This window comes from Lepidochelys kempii, chromosome 2 (genome assembly GCF_965140265.1).
Source record: "Lepidochelys kempii isolate rLepKem1 chromosome 2, rLepKem1.hap2, whole genome shotgun sequence".
NCBI lineage: Eukaryota > Metazoa > Chordata > Testudines > Cheloniidae > Lepidochelys > Lepidochelys kempii.
This window is the reverse complement of record NC_133257.1, coordinates 20511969-20536808: the sequence shown is the minus strand read 5'-3', so window position 1 is coordinate 20536808 and position 24840 is coordinate 20511969. Positions and strand designations below refer to the sequence as shown.

Below are 24840 nucleotides of genomic sequence, written 5' to 3'. Positions count from 1 at the left end.
TGCAACGGAAGTTAGGTACTGAAATACCTTTGAGGTACGAGACCTGAGAGACTTGCACACAGACACATGAAAAAGCTGTAGCAGAGCTATGAATTGAATTCAGGCCTCCTGAGGTATAGTCCAGCACCATCCTTCCTTAAATTGTTGCAACCCCACGTTTTTCATCATATTTGTGATTCTTTATGTAGACTGCTAAGGGCCCCTGTGATGAGGTTTCTGTTAGTGTGCTACAGAAAACACTTGTTGTGTATAAACTTACTCTGGATGGCCTTTTATTCAACAAAACATTCTTGTATAACCAGACTCAGTCCATTTGTGCAAGACAGAAAGAACTTTTTCAAGCCAGGCACTGGACACCAGGAATAAGTACATTTGACTACTTAAAATATTTTTTTAGTAGCGTGTGCAGTGGAGGACATGACAAATTGTAATAAGAACATTCACCCTAGGGATAACAAGGCTTATTATTATGCCTAGTCCTCATAACCTTCACCATTAAACTTTTTGTTCCTGATCTGAACTCTTACCGGAGAGCAGAATACAGATCCCATAAGACCTCCAAAGTTTCAAAATCCATGACATGACACGACACGTTCAGTTAGTGTGACAGCTGTGAAGATTTCATGTGAACTCTCAGGAAGTGCCAACATGCTCCTATTTCTCACAGCTATTGGCAGCCAGGACACCCATGGGTGTCAAGAAATAATGTATGATCGCCTGCTGATGTCATTGCCACCTTTAGAATTAAATTATGGGCCAGATCCTCAGATTCAATGGAGTCACAGACAATTAGACCAATTGAAGGATCCGGCCCTATGTAGAGAATGCTCTTCTCTCCCTCAGACCTAGAGTGTGACCAAGCGTGGTTTGATTTCCATCTGAAATCTAAAGGCAGCTGGTTTGTCAAGTGTTTTGTACCTGCTACATCCACTTTGAGAGAGATCACTACAATTTCCCAAACAACAAGAAGAAAAAAAATTATAGTTCAAATAAGGAAGAGATTTTGAAAGATATAAATTTATTTCATTTTAGTTTCTATGCAATGCCCTTCATTTTGAAGGAAATGGTACAATCAGGAGTCTGTACTTCTTTCTTAGGAAAAGAAGTGATATTAGCACTAACAATTCAACATTTACTGACAAGAGACTGCTTACAGAAAAAGGCTCATGGAGGAAAAAAAATCACTTTGCGATTACACTTGTTATTGTGATGATTTCATGGAGTGCTGCAATATTAAATAAAAACTTCAGGTACGTACAGAGAGAACTTCTAATTCAACATTAATGGAAAAGAATTGTCTAAACCACTGATGTTTGAAGTTACCCTGATTTTTTTTTTAAATTCACAAGGTCTTTAATAGCATAAAACTATTCAGCAGTGATGTGACCTCATCAGATTTTTTCACTGCACTTCAGTTCATAAGACTGGTCGATTCAAAAGTATGTAAGTGATACAGTAGATTCCTTTAAGAATAAGAAACTGCCTTTCGAAACTATGCAATTCCCTACCTTTACTTAATTTTTCATAGCTGATCTTTCATATAAAATTAAAATTCTGCTTTCAAAAATATTTGTTCCCACATGGCTGTAATAATTACAGTTGGTGCAGCTAATTGTCAAAAAGAGCAGGTGGCAAAGCACCTGACAAATAAAGCTCACGTGCACCAGGGACAAGTCTTTCATAAAGACTAAAGAACTTTCACATTTAAAGTTTGCATCTTACTAGGAGAAATTTATTCCATTCAGTTACCTATTTTAGTACTGAAAGAAAACATTGAAATTCAATCTGAATACTATAAAAAAAAAAAAAAGATACATTGCATTTCATTTATACAAAATTGTTGTGTATAGCTGGGAGTTCAGATCCCCTGTCTGGATTCTTCCACTCTGAAGAAAATATGTTTTTTTTCCAGGTAAGAAAATAGAGTCTCTGAAATTGCTAGTTTTTTTTTTTTTTTTTAAACCAAGCAGACCATCACTCTGCCTGACTGAACTTCTGAAGAGTTGCTGTAATCAATACTTTGCCCTCAAAGAGAATCGGGAATGGGTAACCTGAAATAGTTCTAAGTGTGTTTATTCCCTCCCCCGGAAGGTAATTTAATCAAACAATAGTCAGAGGTTTTATTAGAAGGCATTTTCCAAAGGAAAAAAAAAAAAGACTTATTTGCATAAAAAACCATTGACAGCCTGGGGAAATCGATGGCTCATCTGCATTTCCTAACTGGAGTCATATTTACACTTCTGGGGCCTAGTCCGGCCAAGACTTAGTCTACTCTAAGTATACATGTAACGATCCTCTCAAGAGTAGTTCCCTCAGTGGCAATAGGACTACTGATGTGAGTAAATTCACATACATGGTTAAGTGTTTGCAGGATCAGAAGGCTTTTAAAAAAAGAAGTTGTTAACTTCAGTGTTCAAAAGGCAAAGAGAAGAGTCTAACATGACCAGACAGAAGAGTTTGGAAGATATTCTACAATGTTAACACTCTAATTTACAATTGTAAGTTGCTGGGCAGACTGCTGCCCTCTGCTGAACCCGTGCCATCCACTGATTTCACGGTGCAACTGAGGGCAGAATTTTGTCCATTCTGTGCAGGATGATCCTGATTCCCCAGCACTCCTCAATGGGACTTTTTCCCCTTGCTTTCCCTCCCATCCCTAAACAGATCATCAGCATCAGGTCTTCTCCTCCCACTGTGGGTCAAAGTGTAGGACAGCAGGCCCTGAGATTCAGCAAGGAATTTAAGCATTGATTGATTTTAAGGGAGCCTACTCATGAGCTAAAAGTTAGGTGCATGCTTAAGGCCCTTGCTAAATCAGGATCTTAATGCAGCTCAGTAGAAGGATCAGGCCTGGGATTTTAAATATTTTATATATTTTAAATGGGACCTATAGAAGTGGGATTCATTTTGTTCCCTTCTCTTTGCTGTATAACAAAGGCCTGAAAGGCTTGAACAAAAGTGTTTTCCTGTTTTTTGTTTTAAATATAAACACTAGAAATTCCAGTCTAGTTTACCCTGGAAGACTCTGTGGCAAATGGAAAAAAGTCACAGGAGACTGAAAGCTGAGTAACTATGTTACTTTGCCTGCTGTGAACTCTTAGCACAAGCAAACCAGGTTTAAGCAGGCCAGTTAGCATCTATTTAATAACATTGCCTATTCAACAGTTGGGAGAAAAGATGTCTAAGTTAAAGATTCAACAGACATCCCTTCAAAGGTGTGACTGATCATAATACATATGTGACTCAGCCCCTTTCCAAAGCAATCCTCTAATACTACCCAGGAAAAGCAGACTTGACCTTGCTGATCTTAGTAAGGGAAAGCAGAAGCAGCAAAAGCTTTAACACAAAACTTTCAGTCATTCTTCACATATTATGACGCAGCAGGAGAGGGTATAAATCCCCTCCCTTAAAAATCCTTTGCAGGTCACATTTATGTATTCCAGTAACACCCATTCTCTAACTGCATGTTTTAATGCCAAGCAAATATTTATTTTAGGTGGAAACAGAACACATGGGATGTTCTATATTTCACAGCATAAGCATTACTGAACTCAAGAAAGAAGGTGAAAAGTAGCGGTTAAGGAATACTCTGTTATGTTTGACTATTAGGTGAACTTTCCCACTCAGCTGTATCACTACGTCTCAAGCTTGAGTCACAATATCTCTGCCTGTATGCAGATTTGTACCAAACTGTGTGCTAGGTAGAGGTGTACATTAATAACTACATGAGACAAGAAAATAGTTTCATGTAGATCTTAACAGGCTTTGCTCTCAGTTCTCAGCTTTTGTCTTGTTTTTATAAATAAGAACAGACTAAATGTCTGAGAAGAAGGAAGAGAGGTTTGAGCGTTCGTTCTGAGGTTTCAAACATAAAAGGAAAACATTTTCACAACCAACACACAATTTAGTACAACATGTTTGATATCTACAGCAGTTTCCATCCTGTAGGACCTAGAAACTTTAGATCACTAATGACAAAAATAAATCCATTCAGAGGCCATCAGAATAATGTACATAACTTACTTTCAAAATGTAAGAGTCTCATAGTGGAATTATTTAACTTTCAAAAATATTTGTAAGAAAATATTATTTTACATACATATATTACATAGTGAATAAACTTTGTTCTATACAAAATTTCAGGACTAGGAACAATAGCTAAACATTTATTCATGGTCTACGTGATCTTAAGTCTGTTTTATCCTATTCAGAATAGCTGATATACAGTTTAGGAATACATCAGTTACAATCTTAACCAGTTAATGGTGGCTGAACAGAGAAATAGCCACACGTTAACCTTATCACAGTTCAGCTATGGATAGTTTTCATGCTTTCTGAGCAACATTGCATGTTTAACGATCACAGTAACTGGAGTATGACTCAACTGTATATTGAGGAAAGATTTCATCAGTACAAAAGCCTGAGTTACAACAATCAAAAGGAGCTTTATGTTTAACAAATTCTCCGTAGGAGAGCCAAGAATTCCACATCCTAAAATTAAAGCATAGAAAGTATTAAGGGAAAAGGTACAATACGTTTTAAGTGTGTAACCCCGTAAATTGATCCTCCCCTCAATAATGAACAAGATTTGTCTAATGGGGGGGGGAACAAACAAAAGAAACCCTTCTCTGCATTGTCCACTTAAGATTCACAACAATGGGAGTCTATTAGGCGCTTATGTTCCTTTCTTACAGGTGAAAGCTGCTTCATGTAGTCTTAATTACTCCAAGGTTAGTATCTGCTTATTTATGATTGATTGGTTTCTCACCCTAATCTTAAAAAACACAGATTGTAGAGTAGAATTAGGCTGCAAGCAGTGAAGTAAACAACTGCAGGGAAAACAGAGTCATTTTAATACACTGCTTAATTACACTGCATGTTTACTTTAAAATATTGATTTCCACTATTTAAATTAACTCTAGCTCATCCTCAGGTTAGCTTCACAGCTATTGTGTTTTAAGGGGCAGGGAAGTTTATATTAACAGACCATAGGAAAATATATACTGAACAGATTAAGAATCCATGATGATCTGGTATTACGGTGCACTGAAGACTAGGGAAAAAGTGATCCAGTTCAAAAAGAGTTGCTACTTTGATAGGTAATATTAGATACATGTAGCACCTTGCCCTCCTCCAAATGCATTAGTTGATGGAACTACTCAAGCAACCTTCATGAGATAGATCACACAACAACGACTACTCCCTCTTTCCTTCTCTAGTGACATCGCTCAGCAATGTACCAGGAAAAACACAACAAAAACAAAGCATCACCTTGAACTTACTCTTCATTAGGGATTGATTTGTAGCGGGAGAACACAGAGAATTTCCCCAGCTTTGAATTTTCAATAACTTCCGAGTCAGGGAATGTATTTCCTTCCCCTCTATACTGGTCTTCTCCCCCCCCGCACACACAATCACTTCCTGTTACAGCACTGTATATCATGGTGCAGAGACACTGTGCAATTTCTCCTGACCCTTACTTCTAGGAATTTTACCAGTTAATCACTAGCCTGTATATTCCAGGCAGTGGGATTCAAGACATGCTTTATTCCCCATGATTAAGCAAACAAATCCAAGTGGTATTTGTAGTATAGCCTTAAAACAAGACTGACGCAGCACTGATACTGGCTAGAGGCTTCCACCTCTGCTGGGGCTTAGCCAAAATGCTAGACCACCTCTGCCAGGGTTAACTTATCCCTAGCTCACCCAAATGCACTAAAGCACGTGAAGCAGCTCCTTTTACAGCCCAATCCTGCACCACAAAAGTCAACGGGGACTTTGCAACTGACTTCAGTGGGAGCAGGATCAAGCCCCCTAATGAATGCTGATGCAGTTAAGCTTGGTGATAGTGAGAGCCCCCAAAAGATTTCAGTGCATTACACTGCATAGATAGCAACCTGATCACAGCTGACCTCCACTTCAGGTCATTTCCCACCCCCATCAGGGCAATTTAGCCCACTGTACATAAAAGGAAGCCACACACAAACAGGCAGACAGGGATTCCCCCAGTCTGCAAGTTACTTTAATTAACATGATACTGTGCATGTCAAACCCTGTTTCACAAAGTTAACTGTGGTTTATCCCTTAAATCCTTTGAGGACTGGGGGTTGGGTGTGAAGTCACAAAGGTCTTGCTGTAATACTAACAGGAACCACAAGATAACTAGGTGGAGAGGAGACAAGGGAAGGTGGTGGGGGAGGGGGTGCGGGGAGGGAAATGAAATTCCCAGCTAGGACAGTCAATCATCCACTTGAGAGCTAAAGGGCCCTATCCTACAAGGTGCTGGCTCCTTCTTAATGATGCTGAATGCCCTCATCTCCCACTGAACTCAATAGAAACTGAAAGCACTCAGCACCATGTAAGATCCATACCTACTGGCAGCCAAGGGACTGATGGTTTGGGGATGAAGGTCATAAATGGGGGTGGTGGAATCTCCCCCAATTTTATCCTCTACAAATAAGTCAGAGATTTACCAAGCACCGAAGGAGTTAAGTACTAAAGCACAGACACTTAATCAGCTTTCCCCCTTCCTTTCACATGTGATTGGAACGAAGCTGCACTGAAGCAGCCCAAAGGGCTTATAACAGCTCAATTTCGCAGCCTTCAGTTTTAATCCCCATCACCCAGCCTAAGCCGCATGATGGTGCTACTCAGCAGCAGTCTGGGCACCGGGATCCTCCTCCTCCTCTGCAGCTTGCAGATGGCTGGAGAGCTCCTGGATCACAGCAGCCCTACCGATCTGGTCATTCCTCCTCTTCTCCATGATCAGATCCTCCAGGCTCTGGAATTCCAGCGTATGGCTGCGTTTGTCCCCCAGCCGGATTCGCAACCGGTAGGGCTGCTTGCCTATGCGGAGCTCCCCGCCAATTTTAAATTCCCGTTTGCCATAGCGGCACCAGGCAGCAAAGCACTCAGAGTTCCTCCAGCTCAGCTCCCGATCCTTGCAGCCCACCTGCTCCAGGGCATTCCGCACCACCATAGCCGGGCTCAGGGGCTTGTAACGGTACAAATAGTTGGCAATACGACCTCTCCTGCCCTGGCTGGCATCAGTCAGGAAGCTGTTCACCACCTCCAGCCGCTGCAGGTGCACTACCTGAAAATCCCCAACATACACTGCCCAGTGTGGGTACTGGGCCTGGCACACAAATTCCACCAGGTCGCCTGGTTTACATCTGTTCAGCAGGTTTTCCGGGGTGTAAGTGCTCAGCTGCCCCCCACCTCCATCCCTCTCATCTGGTGTGGTATCATCCCCAGCAAAGCTCTTCTGGTAGATACACTCATCCCGATAATAAACCGAACACTCCACCTCCTGCACCTGGGGGTCATAGAGTTGCGGTACAGGGTGCTCGCCTCCCATATCCTGAGCCACGGAGTCCTGCTGCTCCAGCTCGTCATCGTCACTGGAAAAGATGTAGGACACCCCGATCCTGGGACCCTCGTCTCTGTCCATGCCCGTCGGGTCGGCGGTAGGAACTTCCTTGTAGTTTAAGTGGGTCAGTTTCTCCACCTGGTTCCCCATGCCCACTGCAACCATAAGCAATATGCAGCCATCAGCAACAGGCACAGCAATAGCCGAGTGGGTAAGGATGAAGGAGACAGGCCTGTACCTCCTCCCCCAGACTTTACTGCCCTGGCGGTGGTCTTCTCAGGGCAGTGGCAGAACTAGTAAGAACTCTTTCCGCAGCTCGGGTAACGCCTGCGGCTCCCTGGCCACCGCTCTGGGAGCAAATGGGGGAAATCTGGGAGCAAACGGGGAGCGAGGAGGCACTGGGTCCCTTTGCTTCGTGCGCCGGTTGCAATGCCAAGGCGGCCGAGCCCGGCGGCCCCCCGGGAACACGCTGCAGTTCCGCTTGCTAAGCGTAGAGGGGGCGCGAGGCGAAGGGGATCGGGGCCACCGGCCGATCGGATTCGTGCCGTCCCTCGGCAGAGACAAAGGCAGGGGAGAGCGCGGCGCGCGCGCGGCGCAGCCCCCGGGACCGGGTTAGGGGCAAAGGAGGCGCGAGCCGGACGTGGCGGGCAGCCCCCGGCTGCTGCGGCGGGGAGCGGGGCTGCCAGGGGCACGCACGGGAGGGGACGGGCGAGGGGGGCACCTGTTCGCGGGAGCGGCACTAGCAAGGGAGGGTGCGACTCGCACTTCCACCTGTTGGCCGGGCCGGGGCGGGGAAAGGTGCGGGGAGAGCGGAGCGGGGAGGTGCAATCCCACCTGTTGGAGGCTGCCGGGAGCAGCGCCGCCAGAAGCGGGGGCGATGCTTGGCTTTGCAGCCCCAACCCGGCTCAGATCCCGCCCCAGAGCCCCGCGTTGGGGTTGGGGAGCTGCCACCACTCACCTCCTCCACCAGCCGCAGCCCGGCCAGGTGCGCCCGCCCTCCCCTGCTCCCCCGCTCCCGCCGGCTCCTCCTCCTCTTCCACCTGGGCGCCCGGAAACTTACCGTGCGGAGAAGGGCTCGGCTGCTCCCAGGGCGCGGGGCTAGGGCCAGCTGGCTGGGACAGCAGCCGCCTCGCTCCTAGCGCTGGGCGAGGCGTGGCGCCGGCTCATGTCTCCTTCCCCCCGCCCCACTCTCACCTGGCCGCCGCCCCCCAGCGCGCAGTCCGGCCGCAGGCTGCGCTTCCCTCCAGCCGGGCTGAGCAACAAGCGCTGGAGCCGGAGCGATGCGAGGTGGGAGGGATTCTAGATCCGGCTGTGGGCTCCCCGGCGAGAGCTCAGCCCCCAGCATTTAAAGAGACCGCTCGCCTTTTCCCTTTGCCCTCCCGCTCCCGCGCACACCTCGCTGTGCCCGGCCCCTGGGGTCTGGGCTCCCCCCGGCCGCCGCATCGTGACCGGCAGCCGGCTGACCGCCGTGCGGGGGCCGGATCCGGTGGCCGGGACTCGCCTGGGCCGCTGGGGGGGTTGGAACAAGCTGTGGCTTTAAGGGCGGGGCGCCACCGCACAACCTGCCCGCGTGGGGGAAACTCACTGGGATCTGGAGTTTGCCTGGGACAACCAAACTCGCAGCAGCCGGACATTGATTTCCCCTCCTTCCCGATCCTCCTGGTTCCCAGCGCGGCTGGCAGGATCCCTGGCTCCTTAATGAGAAAAAGCTCCTGGCTGCAGCCCCTTTAGCTGATCTGTTATTCTTCAGATTAATATTGATCAGCTTTTTTTTACCAGTGGGGCTTAGCTGTAATGGTGATAAATACCTCTGGTTGCAATGGGCTATAGATTGCTGTTTGGAAGGGAGCCCTGCCTGGTTCGAGGCTCCTGTGTGCATTCTCAGGGATGTCTCTATGGGGTGTGAGATCCTTCGGTGTCAGACCACACATGCTCTGCTTCTGTTTTGACACAGCCCAAAATAATAACAACAGTTGTAAAAGAAATAACATAGAAACCTCTGCTCTCCTGGGCTAACCTGATTTGTTAGATTCCACCACTAACAGTACATATTTCTTCTTCTTATATTTACTTTCAAAAGACAGGACACCTTAGAATCATAGAATCATAGAATATCAGGGTTGGAAGGGACCCCAGAAGGTCATCTAGTCCAACCCCCTGCTCAAAGCAGGACCAATTCCCAGTTAAATCATCCCAGCCAGGGCTTTGTCAAGCCTGACCTTAAAAATCTCTAAGGAAGGAGATTCTACCACCTCCCTAGGTAACGCATTCCAGTGTTTCACCACCCTCTTAGTGAAAAAGTTTTTCCTAATATCCAATCTAAACCTCCCCCACTGCAACTTGAGACCATTACTCCTCGTTCTGTCATCTGCTACCATTGAGAACAGTCTAGAGCCATCCTCTTTGGAACCCCCTTTCAGGTAGTTGAAAGCAGCTATCAAATCCCCCCTCATTCTTCTCTTCTGCAGACTAAACAATCCCAGCTCCCTCAGCCTCTCCTCATAACTCATGTGTTCCAGTCCCCTAATCATTTTTGTTGCCCTTCGCTGGACTCTCTCCAATTTATCCACATCCTTCTTGAAGTGTGGGGCCCAAAACTGGACACAGTACTCCAGATGAGGCCTCACCAATGTCGAATAGAGGGGAACGATCACGTCCCTCGATCTGCTCGCTATGCCCCTACTTATACATCCCAAAATGCCATTGGCCTTCTTGGCAACAAGGGCACACTGCTGACTCATATCCAGCTTCTCGTCCACTGTCACCCCTAGGTCCTTTTCCGCAGAACTGCTGCCTAGCCATTCGGTCCCTAGTCTGTAGCTGTGCATTGGGTTCTTCCGTCCTAAGTGCAGGACCCTGCACTTATCCTTATTGAACCTCATCAGATTTTTTTTGGCCCAATCTTCCAATTGGTCTAGGTCCTTCTGTATCCTATCCCTCCCCTCCAGCGTATCTACCACTCCTCCCTTTCTCTATTTCAGTGCAGGGCATTATTGATCTCTCCTTCTAGACAGAAATAATCAGTGCTGGTGGGAATATTCCTTTTAATTCTGCCTGTTGAAGGAAGTAATACAAGATTCTTCTTTCTTATTAGGTGGGGTTTTTATTTTTTAAGACTTGCTGGTAAATATGGTAAATGCTGGTAAATCTAATCCCTCATACAGAACTTTTAGAGGAAATATTTGGGAGCTGAGAGTAGAGCTTTATTGTCTTGTCATTTTCAAACCCAGATATTCAGCTCAGGTTTATAATCTGAACCAAAATGGCCCTGCAGTACTACAGTGATGGGTACTGTATAAGAACCTGAATAGAATAGTTCCTTCAAATTGCCTACATCTCTGATTTCAAATACACAACTGATGTTGGGTAAGATTAGCTGCTTCTCCAGGGCAGCTTGCATGGGAGATGAGAATTGTGTTCTTCATAGAACCTTCTGGAGTTGTGTATGTCTGTATTGGGGAAACATGCTAAATCCAGGAAGGAGGGAGATGACCATGGATAAGCTCTCTGGGTAAGGGACCATGGGTTTGTTCTGTCTGTACAGCCCCTAGCACAATGTGCCCAGGTTTATGAGTGGGGCCCCTAGGCACTATGGTAATACAAATACTGCAATGAAAAAGTGGGATCCTAGCAAAAGGGCTCTGATCCAAAGAGACAAAACACTTTCTTCCAGTCTGATCATGAAACTATTAGCCAGCGTCCAGCTGGTTGTAACTTGTTTAACTAGCACTTACCTACAAATTCATTTTTGGTCCCAAGGGATTGGCAGTACCATTTTAAGGGCCATATGACCACCTGGATCAGGGTTTATCATCTGAATCAGCTTCAGTTCATGTGTGGTTGTACTTGTGCAGATGTACAAAACTCATTGCTGCTCACCTCGTACCTTTCTCCAACTCTGCACTCATCTCCTCCTACCTGGCTCAGCAACTCACACCAACACTTGTTATTTTTCTTCAGCCTTCAGCACCTTGTCAGCTGGTTGTTTGGGTTTGTTTTTTCCCTTTGATCTCTTTGCTGGGAGGTTCTTTCCTTTCTGAGCACCCAGAATCCATAGTCTTTGCTGCATCTGATATTTTATAGAAGAAGGGCAGAGAATCCTAGACAGATTGTAAAAAAATATTAATATGAGAGCATTGTTATTGTAGTAAAGGCATCCCCTGTGGGTTACAGATCTGGGTGACAGGAAGAAAGTGGATTGATAGTGGAGCATGATTAGTGTTATTGACACCAGGTGTGCGTGGAGCTTCAGCGACATAGAAGACAAGTGCCAGATCCTCCAAGAGATTTAGGTGTCTAACTTCCATTGATTTCAATGACAATAAGGCTCCTAAAAACCTTTGAGGATCTGAGCCAAGGGGCTATCTCCCTCAAGAAACTTACAATCTGATTCAGAGAGCTAACCTAGCTAGTTTTCAGAGTAGCAGCCATGTTAGTCTGTATTCGCAAAAAGAAAAGGAGTACTAGTGGCACCAGTGAAGACATCAGACCACAAAGGAAGCTGAGAGTGTTGCGAGCTTGGTGTGAGTGTGAATACACTTGGCTCCAGTACATGTCTGACATCTCATTAGAGAAGAGTTGATAAATTGGGTGAAAAGGAAACGGGGTTCAGAACATGTTTGGTATAAAGCTATGGGTTATTGAGTCAGGAGAAGATCAAAACTACAAAAGGAACTGTAAAGACTGCTTAGACATATGTCAGTCACTGGATAAATTTCCTTGTGATGATGTACACATATGAGAGGCTTTACCCCTTTGAACATAACAAGATATTCTTTTCTGAACATCTGGAGTCTATTAAATACACATTCTCATTAAAACAAGTCCGAGGTTTATATGTACTAATTCCTGTTTTTTACTTTATTGCAACATATCCCTATCTACATTTTTATAGTTTATTTCTCCCTTTATGTGTTTCCATTTTACCATATTTTTTTACCTTATTTCATTCCTAATGAAATAATTGATTTCTCACACACAATTCTGGCAAAAATAGTTTATCTATGGATTTACAAGACATTAATGTAGCCAGAAATAAACATTGAAAATCTGTTTAAAAAAAAACCAAACAGAAACCAGAATCTCTAATTATTTGTAATACTTAGGACTTTGTCATAGATCTCAAAGCACTTTACAAAGAAGGGTAAGTTTCACTATCTCCATTTTATAGGTTGAGATCCTGAGGCCCAGAGAGATTAATTGACTTGCCCAAGATCACACACCAAATCTGGGCCACAACTGGAAACAAAACCTAGCTTTTCTGCCTACCAGCCCTGTGTCTTGTCCACTGCTTTGCTGGTGGGCATGAACAGTTTGCCATGTCCAACCTTGCACACATATTTCCTGCAATTCTTTTAAACTAGAGATTAAAAATGTAGGTCTTGGTTTGGATCCAGATTTAAAGTTCCTCCCAAAGTTCAGGTCTATTTGGATTTGGGGATCTGGTCTCACATTAATATTTATTAATTATGATTATTTTAAGGAGATGCATTTTAAGGAGACATATCACTTCCGTTCATATCCCTTCAGTTCTTTTCTTGAAGGCCAGAATGTCAGGCCATGACTACACTAGACATCTGCATCATAGCTATGTGAATTGGGTGTGAAGAAGTGTGATGTGTGACTGACATAGCTTTGCCACCAAAAGCCCGGGTGCAGACAATTTTACCAGCAAAAGTGCAGTTTTGCTGGTATAAGCTGTGTCCGCACTAGAAGCACTTTGCTGGTATCATATACTGGTATATCCAGACCAGCAAAATGCTCCTAGTGTAGACATGGCCCCAGCGCAGCAAGAGGGTCCATAAATCTGTTGGTTTTTGCAGGTATCCCTCTGGCCAATGGCTATCACTGCATGTAGTTATTTAGCAGCTTTTATTTCTCTTTTCCAGTAGAGCTCTATGAGGACTGACATTAATTATGCTCCAGTGGGCACATGAACATCCTGACTGTACCTCTGCTATGCATCAGATGAGCTTCCACACCACCACCATCGCAGACTTAGGGGCAGCAGGCTTTTGGACACAGGAGTCCAATCCGATGCCTACTGAAGTCAATGGGAGCCCTTCCTTTGACTTCAGTGAGAGTTAGATTGGGCTCTTAAAGTGGTCAAAGCATGAGCAGAGAGAGATGGTGCTGCACTGTTCTTCCATGATTCCAAGAAGTAAGGCCAGATCCTCAAAGGTATTTAGGCTCCGAACTCCCATTGGATGTTAGGCGTGTTATATACCTTTGAGGATCTGGCCCAGTTCTCACCAATGGCACAGCATGGGAGTAGGGCTTTGGGGGAAGAAGCAGTGCAGGGGCGAGGCCTCGGAGGAAGGGGCAGTGCGAGGGCGGGGGTCTTGGGGAAAAGGGACAGTGCGGGGGGGCAGGGCCATGGTTCAGGTGCTCATGCCCTCCCCCCCCTTGAGAAAGCTTCTGTCGCTCCTGACCCAAGGTGCTGACAATCCACGGTGAATGTGGAAACCAGTAGGCTATAGGGTGTGAGAGGACTGGGGGGCACCATCAGAATCTGATCGGGTAGGCAGCCTCTGGAAATGCCTACTGGCTCAGGCCCCACAGGTGAGATAGGCAAGGGAACACCTGGTTTCAGCAGCCCGCCATGAGTTAGGCACCAACCAGCTCAGCAGTGTCAGGGCTTAGGCAGCATTGTGCATGTCCACTGGCAGAATTTTAGGTGCCATGGGGACTTAATTGGTGGAAATTTAATAGGCTTTTAGGGATAGGTAGCAGCTGAGTAGGGTTTTGAAGAGCTACATTTCGGACCTAGGTGGCTAACATGGCAGTTAGATGCCTAAATCCCTTTGTTGGTCTAGCCATAGGTACTTACCTGAGAATTTTGGTGACCTTTAAAAATCTGGCCCTTTTTGCTTCACCCAGCACAGCTAAGCCACCATGCTGTTGCAGGGAAGATCTGAAAGGGAAAGGCAATACAGATCATAGAAGTCAAAAACAGTCCGAATGGAGCCTCTAACTGCCATGTCTATCACATCAGCAGATATCAATTTTTCTGAAAGTCCTGCTGGAAGTGTAAGACTCTGCTACCTACTTTCCACATTGTAATTTGTGACTAAATGCGACCTGTGGGGGCAAAATAAATTGCTGAGATTGCCGAAGCCACAAAGTTTTTGACTCAAGCATCCAAGTTGTATCTCAGCGGCTTCACAGAGGTCTGGGCACTTAGGAATGTGGGCTCTCTCCACAGTGTGTAATGCCATCTGAATCATAGAATCATAGAATATCAGGGTTGGAAGGGACTCCAGAAGGTCATCTAGTCCAACCCCCTGCTCAAAGCAGGACCAATTCCCAGTTAAATCATCCCAGCCAGGGCTTTGTCAAGCCTGACCTTAAAAACCTCTAAGGAAGGAGATTCCACCACCTCCCTAGGTAACGCATTCCAGTGTTTCACCACCCTCTTAGTGAAAAAGTTTTTCCTAATATCCAATCTAAACCTCCCCCACTGCAACTTGAGACCATTACTCCTCGTTCTGTCATCTGCTACCATTGAGAACAGTCTAGAGCCATCCTCTTTGGAACCCCCTTTCAGGTAGTTGAAAGCAGCTATCAAATCCCCCCTCATTCTTCTCTTCTGCAGGCTAAACAATCCCAGCTCCCTCAGCCTCTCCTCATAACTCATGTGTTCCAGTCCCCTAATCATTTTTGTTGCCCTTCGCTGGACTCTCTCCAATTTATCCACATCCTTCTTGAATCACCTCCTGGTGTAGTCTTGGTGAGATAGCTGTGCGGTCTAGCAGCTGCAGGGGATTCAATACAGACCCAGCAATCAAAACACCACTGCACCCAGATTGGGAGGCCCCAAACAGAAAATATTCAGCAAGGAAAATGAGCCGTCTCATCTCTCATTTCCTTCTTGTTAATTAAACATGAAATATTAAAGCAATTAAATATTAACTAAACTTTAGCTTATTAATGAATCCTTACAACATGCCTGGGAGTAAGTTACCCAATGTTATTGTCCTCATTTTAAATATGGGGAAACTGAGGTACACAGTGGTGAAGTGACTCGCCCAGAGATTGAAAGGGTTTCAGTGGCAGAGATAGGAAAAGAATATAGTTTCTGACTCTTCATCTTGTACACTAAGCTCTGGAAAATGCCTCTCCATTTTCAGACTTGGAAAGTAAAGTGCTTTTCAAGCTGAGGCTTTGAGGTCATTTCCTTTCTCTGTCACAGACTTCCTGTGCAAATCACTTAATCCCAGATCCTCAAAGGTATATAGGCACCTAACTCTCAAGGGCCTTAGTCTCTCAGAAACTCTCGATCCACAAAGGTACCTAGGTGCCTTACTGCCTATTTAGGTGCCTACGTCCAATATTTAGGCACCACTGACATTCTCAAAAGCGCTTCCCAGCCCTGTAGGCGCTTAGTCCCCAAGGCACATGACTTTCCACCTGTGGTCATGCACAAAGCTACCTCGCCCTCATGCCGCCCCACAAGTGATGAGCTGCGTGGAGCTCACGCTGAAGCAGAATTATCAAATGAAGCATTCCCCGCCTATCTCCCCAGCAGGGCCAGACCCAGTAGGCATTCCCCACTTGTCTCCCCAGCAGGGCCAGACCCAGTACACACACAAGATCGGACCTTGCACAAGAGGCAGCTGGGGACAAGCAGGTTGTGAATTTGTTTTTCAGGGTGAGGTGTGTGTCCCCAGAATAGGCCAGTGATTAGGACACTCATCTAGGAGACCCTGCTTCAGAGCCTGCTGCCACCTCCCAGCCCCAACTACCAGACTATTGGTGGGCTCTCTCTGAGTCCTTCCTGTTGAAGCTGTTCCAGTTTGTATCAATAACTAAATATTTAGTGGAGCAGGGACTTGAGCCTGAGTCTCTCAAATGCCAAGGCCTATTGCGTCAAATCTCTCAATTTTGCTCTCCAGCCCAATGACTGTTTAATTATTTAATACAAAGTGGGACAGTTTAAACAGGAGTAACTGAGACAGCTGTAGCCTAGTAGTTAGGCACTGTCCTTGGAGGTGGGAGATCTGTGTTCAAGTCCCTGTCCCAGAGCTACTGGCTATAACGGGATGGAGGGGAGGGGGAGTCTCCCTTCTTCACCTGATAAAGGGCTAACTGGCTTAGGTGCCCAACTTCAGCCCAGTGCTGAAGGCCCAGATCAATTAGAGTTAACAGAGCTGGGCCTAAGCCTCATCCCTTTCCTCTGCATTCTCCCTGGCCGTCTAGGTTAGGCAGCTATTCACTCTGCTTGGCTTCTGAGGATCCTTTCCTTAGGCATTTATCTCAGCCCATGCATTGCATAGGGAGCCAGAGTGCCTAACTCAGGGCTGAGGATTCCACTAGGCAACAGGGAACCTTGTGGTTCGGTGGTGCAATGCGGAGCCTAAGTCCCTCTGAGGATCTAGCCCTCTGTGTCTCAGATTCCCATCTGTCAGATGAGGAGAAGATCACTTCCCTTACCTCACAGGGGTGTTGTGAGGAAAAATAAACACATTTAAGATGGTGAATTGCTCAGATATCACGGTAATGGGGCCCATAAATGTTCCATAGATAGGTAGAAGAACTCCTAGGTACAGCCTATTCCAGAGATGGGAACCTCAGAATTTGGATCAGCCCACTAGCTTCCACCAAATTCAGGGTGGTCTTGGAATCTTTATTCAGGCCCATCTCCAATAGTATGTGGTCCTGGCCACTAGGGCCAACATATCGGACAAATGCGTATTTCTGTGGGGCTGCAACCCTCACTGAGTCTGCAGCTCGATAGCCGTGGTGCCATACGCTCAGACACCGCAAGTGACTAATAAGGACAAGCCACCCCTATGTCACTTGGGAAGATTTACTCATCACTGCAACTAACTAATGACAATTTTCTACCTCAGTTAAGCTCGAGTCTGGAGACAATCAGCTTGCTTTCTGACACAAGGCACCGTGCTCTATGGCTGCTGTGTTAAACAATTACCATCCCTTTCAAGGGGGCACGTGATGGGGAAACAGCACGAGGCGCAAGCGAGCAACTGTATTATCCATTTCTCACAGTAAAGTCTTGCAGCACGCACTTCAGGGAGCAGTGGCAGCTGCAGATGGATATTCCTCCAGCCCTGGGAACTTGTTAGATGAAAATCATCTCCCTGGTAGAATCTACTGTAGAGGAAACTGCTGGCCTGCCTGATGGCTCTGAAGGATTAGATTTACAAAGTAGTCTGCGGATAATGATGTGTGTGCTCATAATAATGATTTTAATACCTGTTAGAACTGACAACTGTACACGTTCTCCTTTCTGTAGACAGATGTTCTTTTGCCTGGTGATGTGAATTGATTCCAAGTGGAGGAAGGGGGCAAGAGAGTGAGGGAGACGCTATCATTCATTTCTCTCTTTCTCTCTCTCTCTCTTTTTCTTTTACTTTTTGGGCTGTCTGCCAGACAGGAGTCTGACACTAGTGCATCAGCAGCTGCAGGGAAGCCCTCTAGCCATTGCAGTTCATCCTTCTCCACATGCTGTCACAGCATAGAGATGCAGGGCAGAGCATGGCACTCCTCTCAGCTCAGCTGCATTCAATGAAAGAATTTTAATGCATCTTCCCCCTAGTTTACAGTACAGTGGAAGGGAAAGGGCTGCCCTGCTCTGCAGACTGGGCTTGATGTTCATACTTACAGGCAGTGTTTAATTTCAAACAGTTCCCGTACACAGGCAAGTTGCTGTCTCCCCACCAGATCCTGTTTCTTTGCAGTGTGCTGTTATTTCCCCATGATTTAAGTGCTTTGCTGAGGTTCCACACGGGGGAGATAACATAATGTGCAAGGCTGTGGGTGAAGATAAATATTCTGTATGGGAAAAATGGAGAACTCTTTATTTTTGGAAGGCAGCAAGCCCACATCACAAAGGGAACACAAAAGTGTTTACCACAGTAAGTCCTTGCAACAATCAGCTGTTATCTTGCCTGCATCAAATTCCTGCAAAACAATTCCAATGGAAGGCCAGGTTACAGTGCATTTTTTAATTTCAAAAGGGACAGTAAGAAGAAACCCATCAAAGTAGGAAGTAGAACATCATTTTATCAGCATATGTCCTCCAGACGAGGGTTATGAACCAAATCCAAATCCTTTCACAGTCAATGGAAAGTCTCCCATTGACTTTAATGGGAGATGGGTCAAGTTCTATATCTTGCACTTGGAAGGATGCATTGATTCAATGATCTAACTCTAATAGGTATTCTCCCTTTCTAATAGCTATGATCTCCTGATCCTGCAAGAATCTGATCAAGGTTAGGCCAAATATTATTTTGCTGGGGGTGCAGGTTATTGTTTACTGACTGAGTGTCAGTACGAAGGTTTAACAATAAAACTCACGAGAAACTAACTGTCAAGCGTAAAATGTCATGGACCATAATCTGGTTGCAGCAGTGTAAATGAGATGAGAAGTCAAACTCATACATTCAAATGACATGCATCCATCCACGTGTCACGGATAACACTTTGGATTATTAATGCAACTGATCTACTTTCATGGAATTCAGGTTGGTATGTACTTTTTTGCACTTCACTGTTAGCTTGCCCAGGGTCTCTGGCTAGGTTCATGGCCTGTTTAGAGTCAGTTTCACTTTTGCTTTTAACATGGTAAAGAAATCTTGTCATTTTTAGGGTTACTAACACAGATTAAGCAAAGCCAGGAAAATAGTTTTACGCCTAATAGGCATACTAGATCTGCCTATTAATAATGCCTAACAAACCCTGAGGCTTTTACTTCATCCTGAGTCTGAGTCAATAAGAGCTGAGTAAAATCTAAGGCCTTTCTCACAGTAAAACCCGCAGGAGAGGTAAGAACATAGTTGCATCATTTCTTACTCACCCGGCCTTCAAGAGCGAAGTGGTTGTCTGCCAGGGAAGCTGCTCAACCCTGTGGATGCATGGGGAAGGGACCTGTAGAGGGAGGGGTTATCTAAATGGACATTAAATCATAAATGTGAGGACACTCTGCTCTCATCCCCTGGTGGAGTGCAGATTCCAGAGCATAACTCGCATATAGGACCTTGCATGTGCACTGCACATCAATTAATGTCATCCTTTGTGTATTGTTTAATAACTTTGTATACACGCCCTGGTGATAGGTGTGTATTATAAGTCTATACGTACAATAGGTGGGTATTATAAATCCATAATAAATGCATACTTTAAGGACCAAATTCTCCATCCCTTTCTTGTTGATCTTATTATGACTATTCCCAGAGTAAGGTGTGTGTCAGTGTAGGTTTCAGCTCACAGAACCGGGCTTTAGTAAATAAAGTCCTTTTTGTAAGCCATTGCAGTTGGTACTAGCAGTAAGGGCAAAAAGAGTGCCTTTACTCGGTGATGACATATTTTCTATTTGAAAGAAGCCTCATTGTGTGGGACATGTCTGCGCTCATCCATCTGAACTGGAGAAAAGCCCTCATTCTTTTCCCAAAAGAGGCTTTGAAAAAATTATTGCTTAGGTTTTAACTTTTCCAAAAAGTGGTGGGTTTTTGTTTTTTGTTTTGTTTTTTTGCTCAAAGCTCCTGGTCTAAAATGCCAAATCCTGTTGTTGCTAAGATTAAGGGGTTTTTTTTTGTTCCTTGGATTTGGTTTACAAGCAAAGACCAGCGCCTGGATTATTGCTTTCTTTTGCCAAATGGAACAAAGGTGCTTTTAGAATGTTGTGCTTAAAGTGGGATCAGAAATTGCATGTGATTTTAAACAACATGGTGATTTGGTTTTTTTTTTTATTGCCCATGGCCCTACCCTACCCGCCCCCCAGCCATGCAAACTTGTAAAAATCAGTTTTAAAAATCAACTGAACACCCTCCTCTACCTGTTCTAAACATACCTGGTCAAAACAGCTACAATGTGGGATCAATTTAAAATGTGATTTATCTTTTAATTAATAAAATATTCAGATATGCACATTGATCAGATTTATGGGTTTACATCCCATTTTACGTGTTTTTATGCATGCACTGAATTGCTTCATTTCTTTGTTTTGTTTTATTTTTTTCCCCAAGGCTAATGCCATATACAAAAATAAAATCAAACTAATTAACTCAATGCTGGCAAAGTTATAAAAACCAGGCAGAAAACAGAAGATTTTTGCTGTCACAAGACAGCGACCTCAGCCTTACCCTGGAAAGACCATGCGGTCTCTAAGGCAGGAGAATGAATTTCATAACCACGCTGTGTTAGTTCCGAACGTATAATGAAACACAGATCACAGATTGTGTCTAATTGTACATGGTGGTTTTATGATATCCATGGCTATTGAGCCGAGACACTGATGTCACATATGAGTATATCAGCTATTGTTAAACCCCTTTCCTGTACTGTATGCTCTGTTTCCTTCTTCTCCTCTCCCACCTCCAAGTTGTTATGTCTTGGATCATTACCTAAAGTTCATTTCAGTTAACTGCTGCCCACCCTATTAAACCTCACCATTAGTGTGCATGACATATTAGCACCATATTGTCCCTGCTCATAGAAAAACGGATCCAACTCCCACTGAACACAACAGGAATATTCCTATTGATTCCAGTGGGAGTGAGATCAGGAGCAGTTTCCTTTGAATTGTTCTGTCTGTGAAACGGGAAGAGCGTTCTTCTGCCTGAACACACAGAGGTTTTAGGAGTGGCTTGGATCTTCAGACACCTGCCAGGGATTAGAGCCATGCTTGTGACAAATCTGTGTTTCCTTGTTCCGGGGTGGCCAACCTGTGGCTCCAGAGCCACATGTGGCTCTTCAGAAGTTAATATGCGGCTCCTTCTATAGGCACCGACTCTGGGGCTGGAGCTACAAGCTCCAACTTTCCAATGTGCCGGGGGGTGCTCACTGCTCAACCCCTCGCTCTGCCCCCACTCCATCCCTTCTCTCCCCCTCCCCTGAGTTTGCTGTGCCCTCGCTTCTCCCCTCTACCCCTAGGGCCTACTGCGTGCCACAAAACAGCTGATCGGGAGATGAGGGAGGGAGAGGGAGGCGCTGATCCGTGGGGCTGCTGGTGAGTGGGAGGTGCGGGGTGGGAACAGATGGGGACCTGCTGATGTATTACTGTGGCTTTTTGGCAATGCATATTGGTAAATTCTGGGTCCTTCTCAGGCTCAGGTTGGCTACCCCTGCTTTGTTCGTTCCGGCCTCAGGCACGGTTCCGTGGCCTGGCCACTTGTGTCTGCTCCTGGATCATCCTCATGGGATCCTTGCATCAGAAGGATAATAACCAGTCTGACTGTTTCATTTTGTGTTCTTAATTAGTATTCCTTCATTTTAAGTCTTTTCAGCATTTGTGTACCATTCCGCATTTGTGTATATTGTGACAAAGTTCCTCCTCTCCCTTGGTGGGTCTTGCACTTATTGGCAGATTTGCTCCCCTTGGAGCTTCACAACAGCCCTCAGTTTGGCTGTTTTCATGAACCCACAGTCCAGGTCAACTTCTCCTGTGTCTGACCAGGAGTTGGGAGGTTTGGGGGGAACCCGGGGCCGCCCTCTACTCCGGGTTCCAGCCCAGGGCCCTGTGGAATGCAGCTGTTTAGAGTGCCTCCTGGAACAGCTGTGCGACAGCTACTTCCCCAGGGCCTCCTCCCAACACCTTCTTTATCCTCACCATAGGACCTTCCTCCTGGTTTCTGATAATGCTTGTGTAAGCAGAGTCAGGATGAGCTCCAACCTGACATCTGGTGGTGAAGTGTGGCAAGTTGTGGAAAAGAACTTCAGGGGCTGATCTCATTTGCATAGGCACACCCACCCCGCCTAGAATGAGGCCATAACTGCCCAAATGGTCACTTTGGCTGCTGTGGGATCCCCAGTGTCTCTGTTATTGGGGCGGGAAGAATAAATTGTTATTACCCTGATTATGGGAACTGTGCTTGGAACTGTACTGGGCCTTTTGTTATGATGGAGGGACTCACCATCAACTAAGTAGCACTCGCTAGGCAAGGGACATGGGTTCCAAAACTCTGTGAATTGAGAGAAGCTTGAGACAGGTATTAGTACTTGGTGGTGTGGGCCCCTTTGTGAGGGCCTGAAACACCAATTGCACCTCTGTCTCTCTCCACTGTGGAATGTCAGAGCAATTTTGGGTCTATTAAGAGTCTTGCTACAGGTACTGTGCTGAATTCACTTTGGCCTTATGGTGCACCAGCACTAAGGCTCCCACTACTATGAGCTGGAATCACCGAGCACTGTGTCAAGTAGTGGGGAGCCAGAAGATCTAGAGTGCAGTGGTGCTGTTCATGAGACGGTGAGGTGAGCTGAGCAGAGCTGTTCGTGAGACAGCGGAGTGTTTGTGAGATGGCGAGCTGAGCAGAGCTGTTCGTGAGACGGCGGAGTGGAGTGTTCATGAGACGGCGAGCTGTGCAGAGCGGAGCCGGTCGTGGTGGAGCAGAGCCGTTCGTGAGACAGCAGAGCAGAGCCCTCTGGGGCAGTCAGCTTCAGGACACATAAGGTGCCCCTTACCTCTTTCCCCCCACACACAGGCACATTTTAGCCAGACTGGGCAGTAACACTCTGCAGATGAACTTTTGAACTCTGGGGCTGGACTTTTTGGACTTTGGGTGATTTGTGGATTGCTGGACTCAAGAGACGTTTGGGTTCAGGGACTCAAGAACCCGAGGGAAAGGATGTGGCCCAATTTGCTGGGGTGGGTCTTTGCTCATGGTTTGGTTAATGAACACTAGTTGTGGTGTTTCCCCAATTTAATGCTGATGTCGTTTACCTCATGTTATTAAAGATTCTCTGCTACACCGAGACTCTGTGCTTGCGAGAGGGGAAGTATTGCCTCTTTGAGGCACCCAGGGGGTGTGTAAGATTTTCCCAGGTCACTGGGTGGGGGCTCGAGCCAGTTTTGCATTTGCTTTGATGAGAGGGAACCCCTGTGTACTGAAACCGGCCCTTGCTGCTATCAACTTGGCCTGGCAGAAGGGTTACACTTGTACTCCTCAGTCCTCTAACAGTCCGCATTCTCACTCTCAGCTCCTAGCGCCTCTTGCTCCCAGCTCCTTACATGCACACTACAAACTGAAGTGAGCTCCTTTTTAAACCCAGGTGCCCTGATTAGCCTGCCTTAATTGAGTCTAGCAGCTTCTTGATTGGCTGCAGGTGTTCTAATCAGCCTGTCTGTCTTAATTGTCTCCAGAAGTTTCCTGATTGTTCTGGAACCTTCCCTGTTACCTTACCCAGGGAAAAGGGACCTACTTAACCTGGGGCTAATATATCCGCCCTTTATTACTCTCTGGTAGCCATCTGGCCTGACCCTGTCACAATATGTTTACAGTAGAAGATTTGAAGTGTAGATAAGCTACTTATTTACAGCAGAATATTTCAAGTGTGGATAGGCTACATATTGACCAGCTAGGTCACTATGAAGAGGAGATTTGAAAGTGGTGCAAGCAAGAGACAGTGAAAACAACTGAGTGAAGCAGCCAGTAAGAGCTCAAAGCCAAGAACTTCATTTCTCAACCACTGGAAAACATGCCTTACCCAACAAACAATGCTACCGGTAATGAAAACTCCGCAACTGCAACAGGTGATATTTCAATGCCAATACCTGAACATGAAGACAGTAGTCAAGAAGGAGATGTGCAAACTATAACAGATGCAGCCAAAGATCCAGTGTACAATCAAGAAAATCAACAGCCATAGGAAGATGTAGATCTTACGCAGCAAGAGCAATTCATGAGTACTACAGGTTTGACTGTGACTGACATTGGAATTATTGACAAGAGCATTGCGGCCCAAATGAAATATTTTCTTCAAATTAGTTTTTTTGAAATTCCAAGTAACATTCCACGAGATGCTGATAATCATGCTTTCCCTACTCATCTGCTGACAAAAACTCTTCCAAATGGTGAGACCTGCACAAGAGACTGATTATGCTGGACTACGGAAAAACAATCTCTGTACTGTGCACCTTGCTTCATTTTGAACAAAAGTGCTGCAAATGCATCAGTTCTCTCTGATCAATCAGGAAGGAGCATCAACAGAGGTTGGAGGAAGTTGAAAGACCGAATACCAGCATCTGAAAGTTCAACGTCACACAAAGAAAACTATGTTGTATGGAAATCAGCCAGTAGGGCAGCATCAGCTGAAAGTTCAGTTGAGAATTTATTTTTGACTGAACTCTCTACAGAAACTAATAACTGGAAAAAACTTCTTGAGCGCATCCTGAATGTCATCCTTTTTTTTTCTGAGCGGGGATTGGCTTTCTTTGGTTCCAGTAAACATATTGGTGATCATGCAAATGGAAAATTTCTCGGCATAGTTCAGCTCCTCAGCAAATATGACCCACTTTTGTCAGAGCGTGTTAAACGTGTTCGAGAATCGTAAGAGAGTCAAAAGTGCATGCAAGTCCATTATCTCTCTACACGCATACAAAACAAGTTTATTGAACTATGTGGGTCATTCGTACAAACAACAATTCTTGATGAGAATGCCAAGTATTTTTCAATCATTGTTGATGCCACTCCAGATTGTTCTCACAAGGAACAGACCACTATGATTATTCAATA

At 45.4% G+C, this 24840-nt stretch overlaps 1 protein-coding gene across 3 annotated transcripts; it reads right to left on the bottom strand.

Moving 5' to 3' along the window:
- Window positions 1–997: 997 nt before the first annotated feature.
- Window positions 998–8512, bottom strand: LRATD2 (LRAT domain containing 2). 3 transcript variants are annotated; one of them, XM_073330140.1, is made up of 2 exons: window positions 8430–8512; window positions 998–7524 (listed from the first exon to the last, which is right to left on the bottom strand). In XM_073330140.1, the coding sequence occupies exon 2, from the start codon at window positions 7517–7519 to the stop codon at window positions 6647–6649; it is 873 nt and encodes a 290-aa protein (XP_073186241.1). In that variant the 5' UTR covers window positions 7520–7524; window positions 8430–8512; the 3' UTR covers window positions 998–6646. The 3 variants fall into 3 exon arrangements, with proteins under 3 accessions (XP_073186241.1, XP_073186242.1, XP_073186243.1); XM_073330141.1 differs by lacking the exon at window positions 8430–8512 and adding an exon at window positions 8328–8417; XM_073330142.1 differs by lacking the exon at window positions 8430–8512 and adding an exon at window positions 8204–8299.
- Window positions 8513–24840: the final 16328 nt, after the last annotated feature.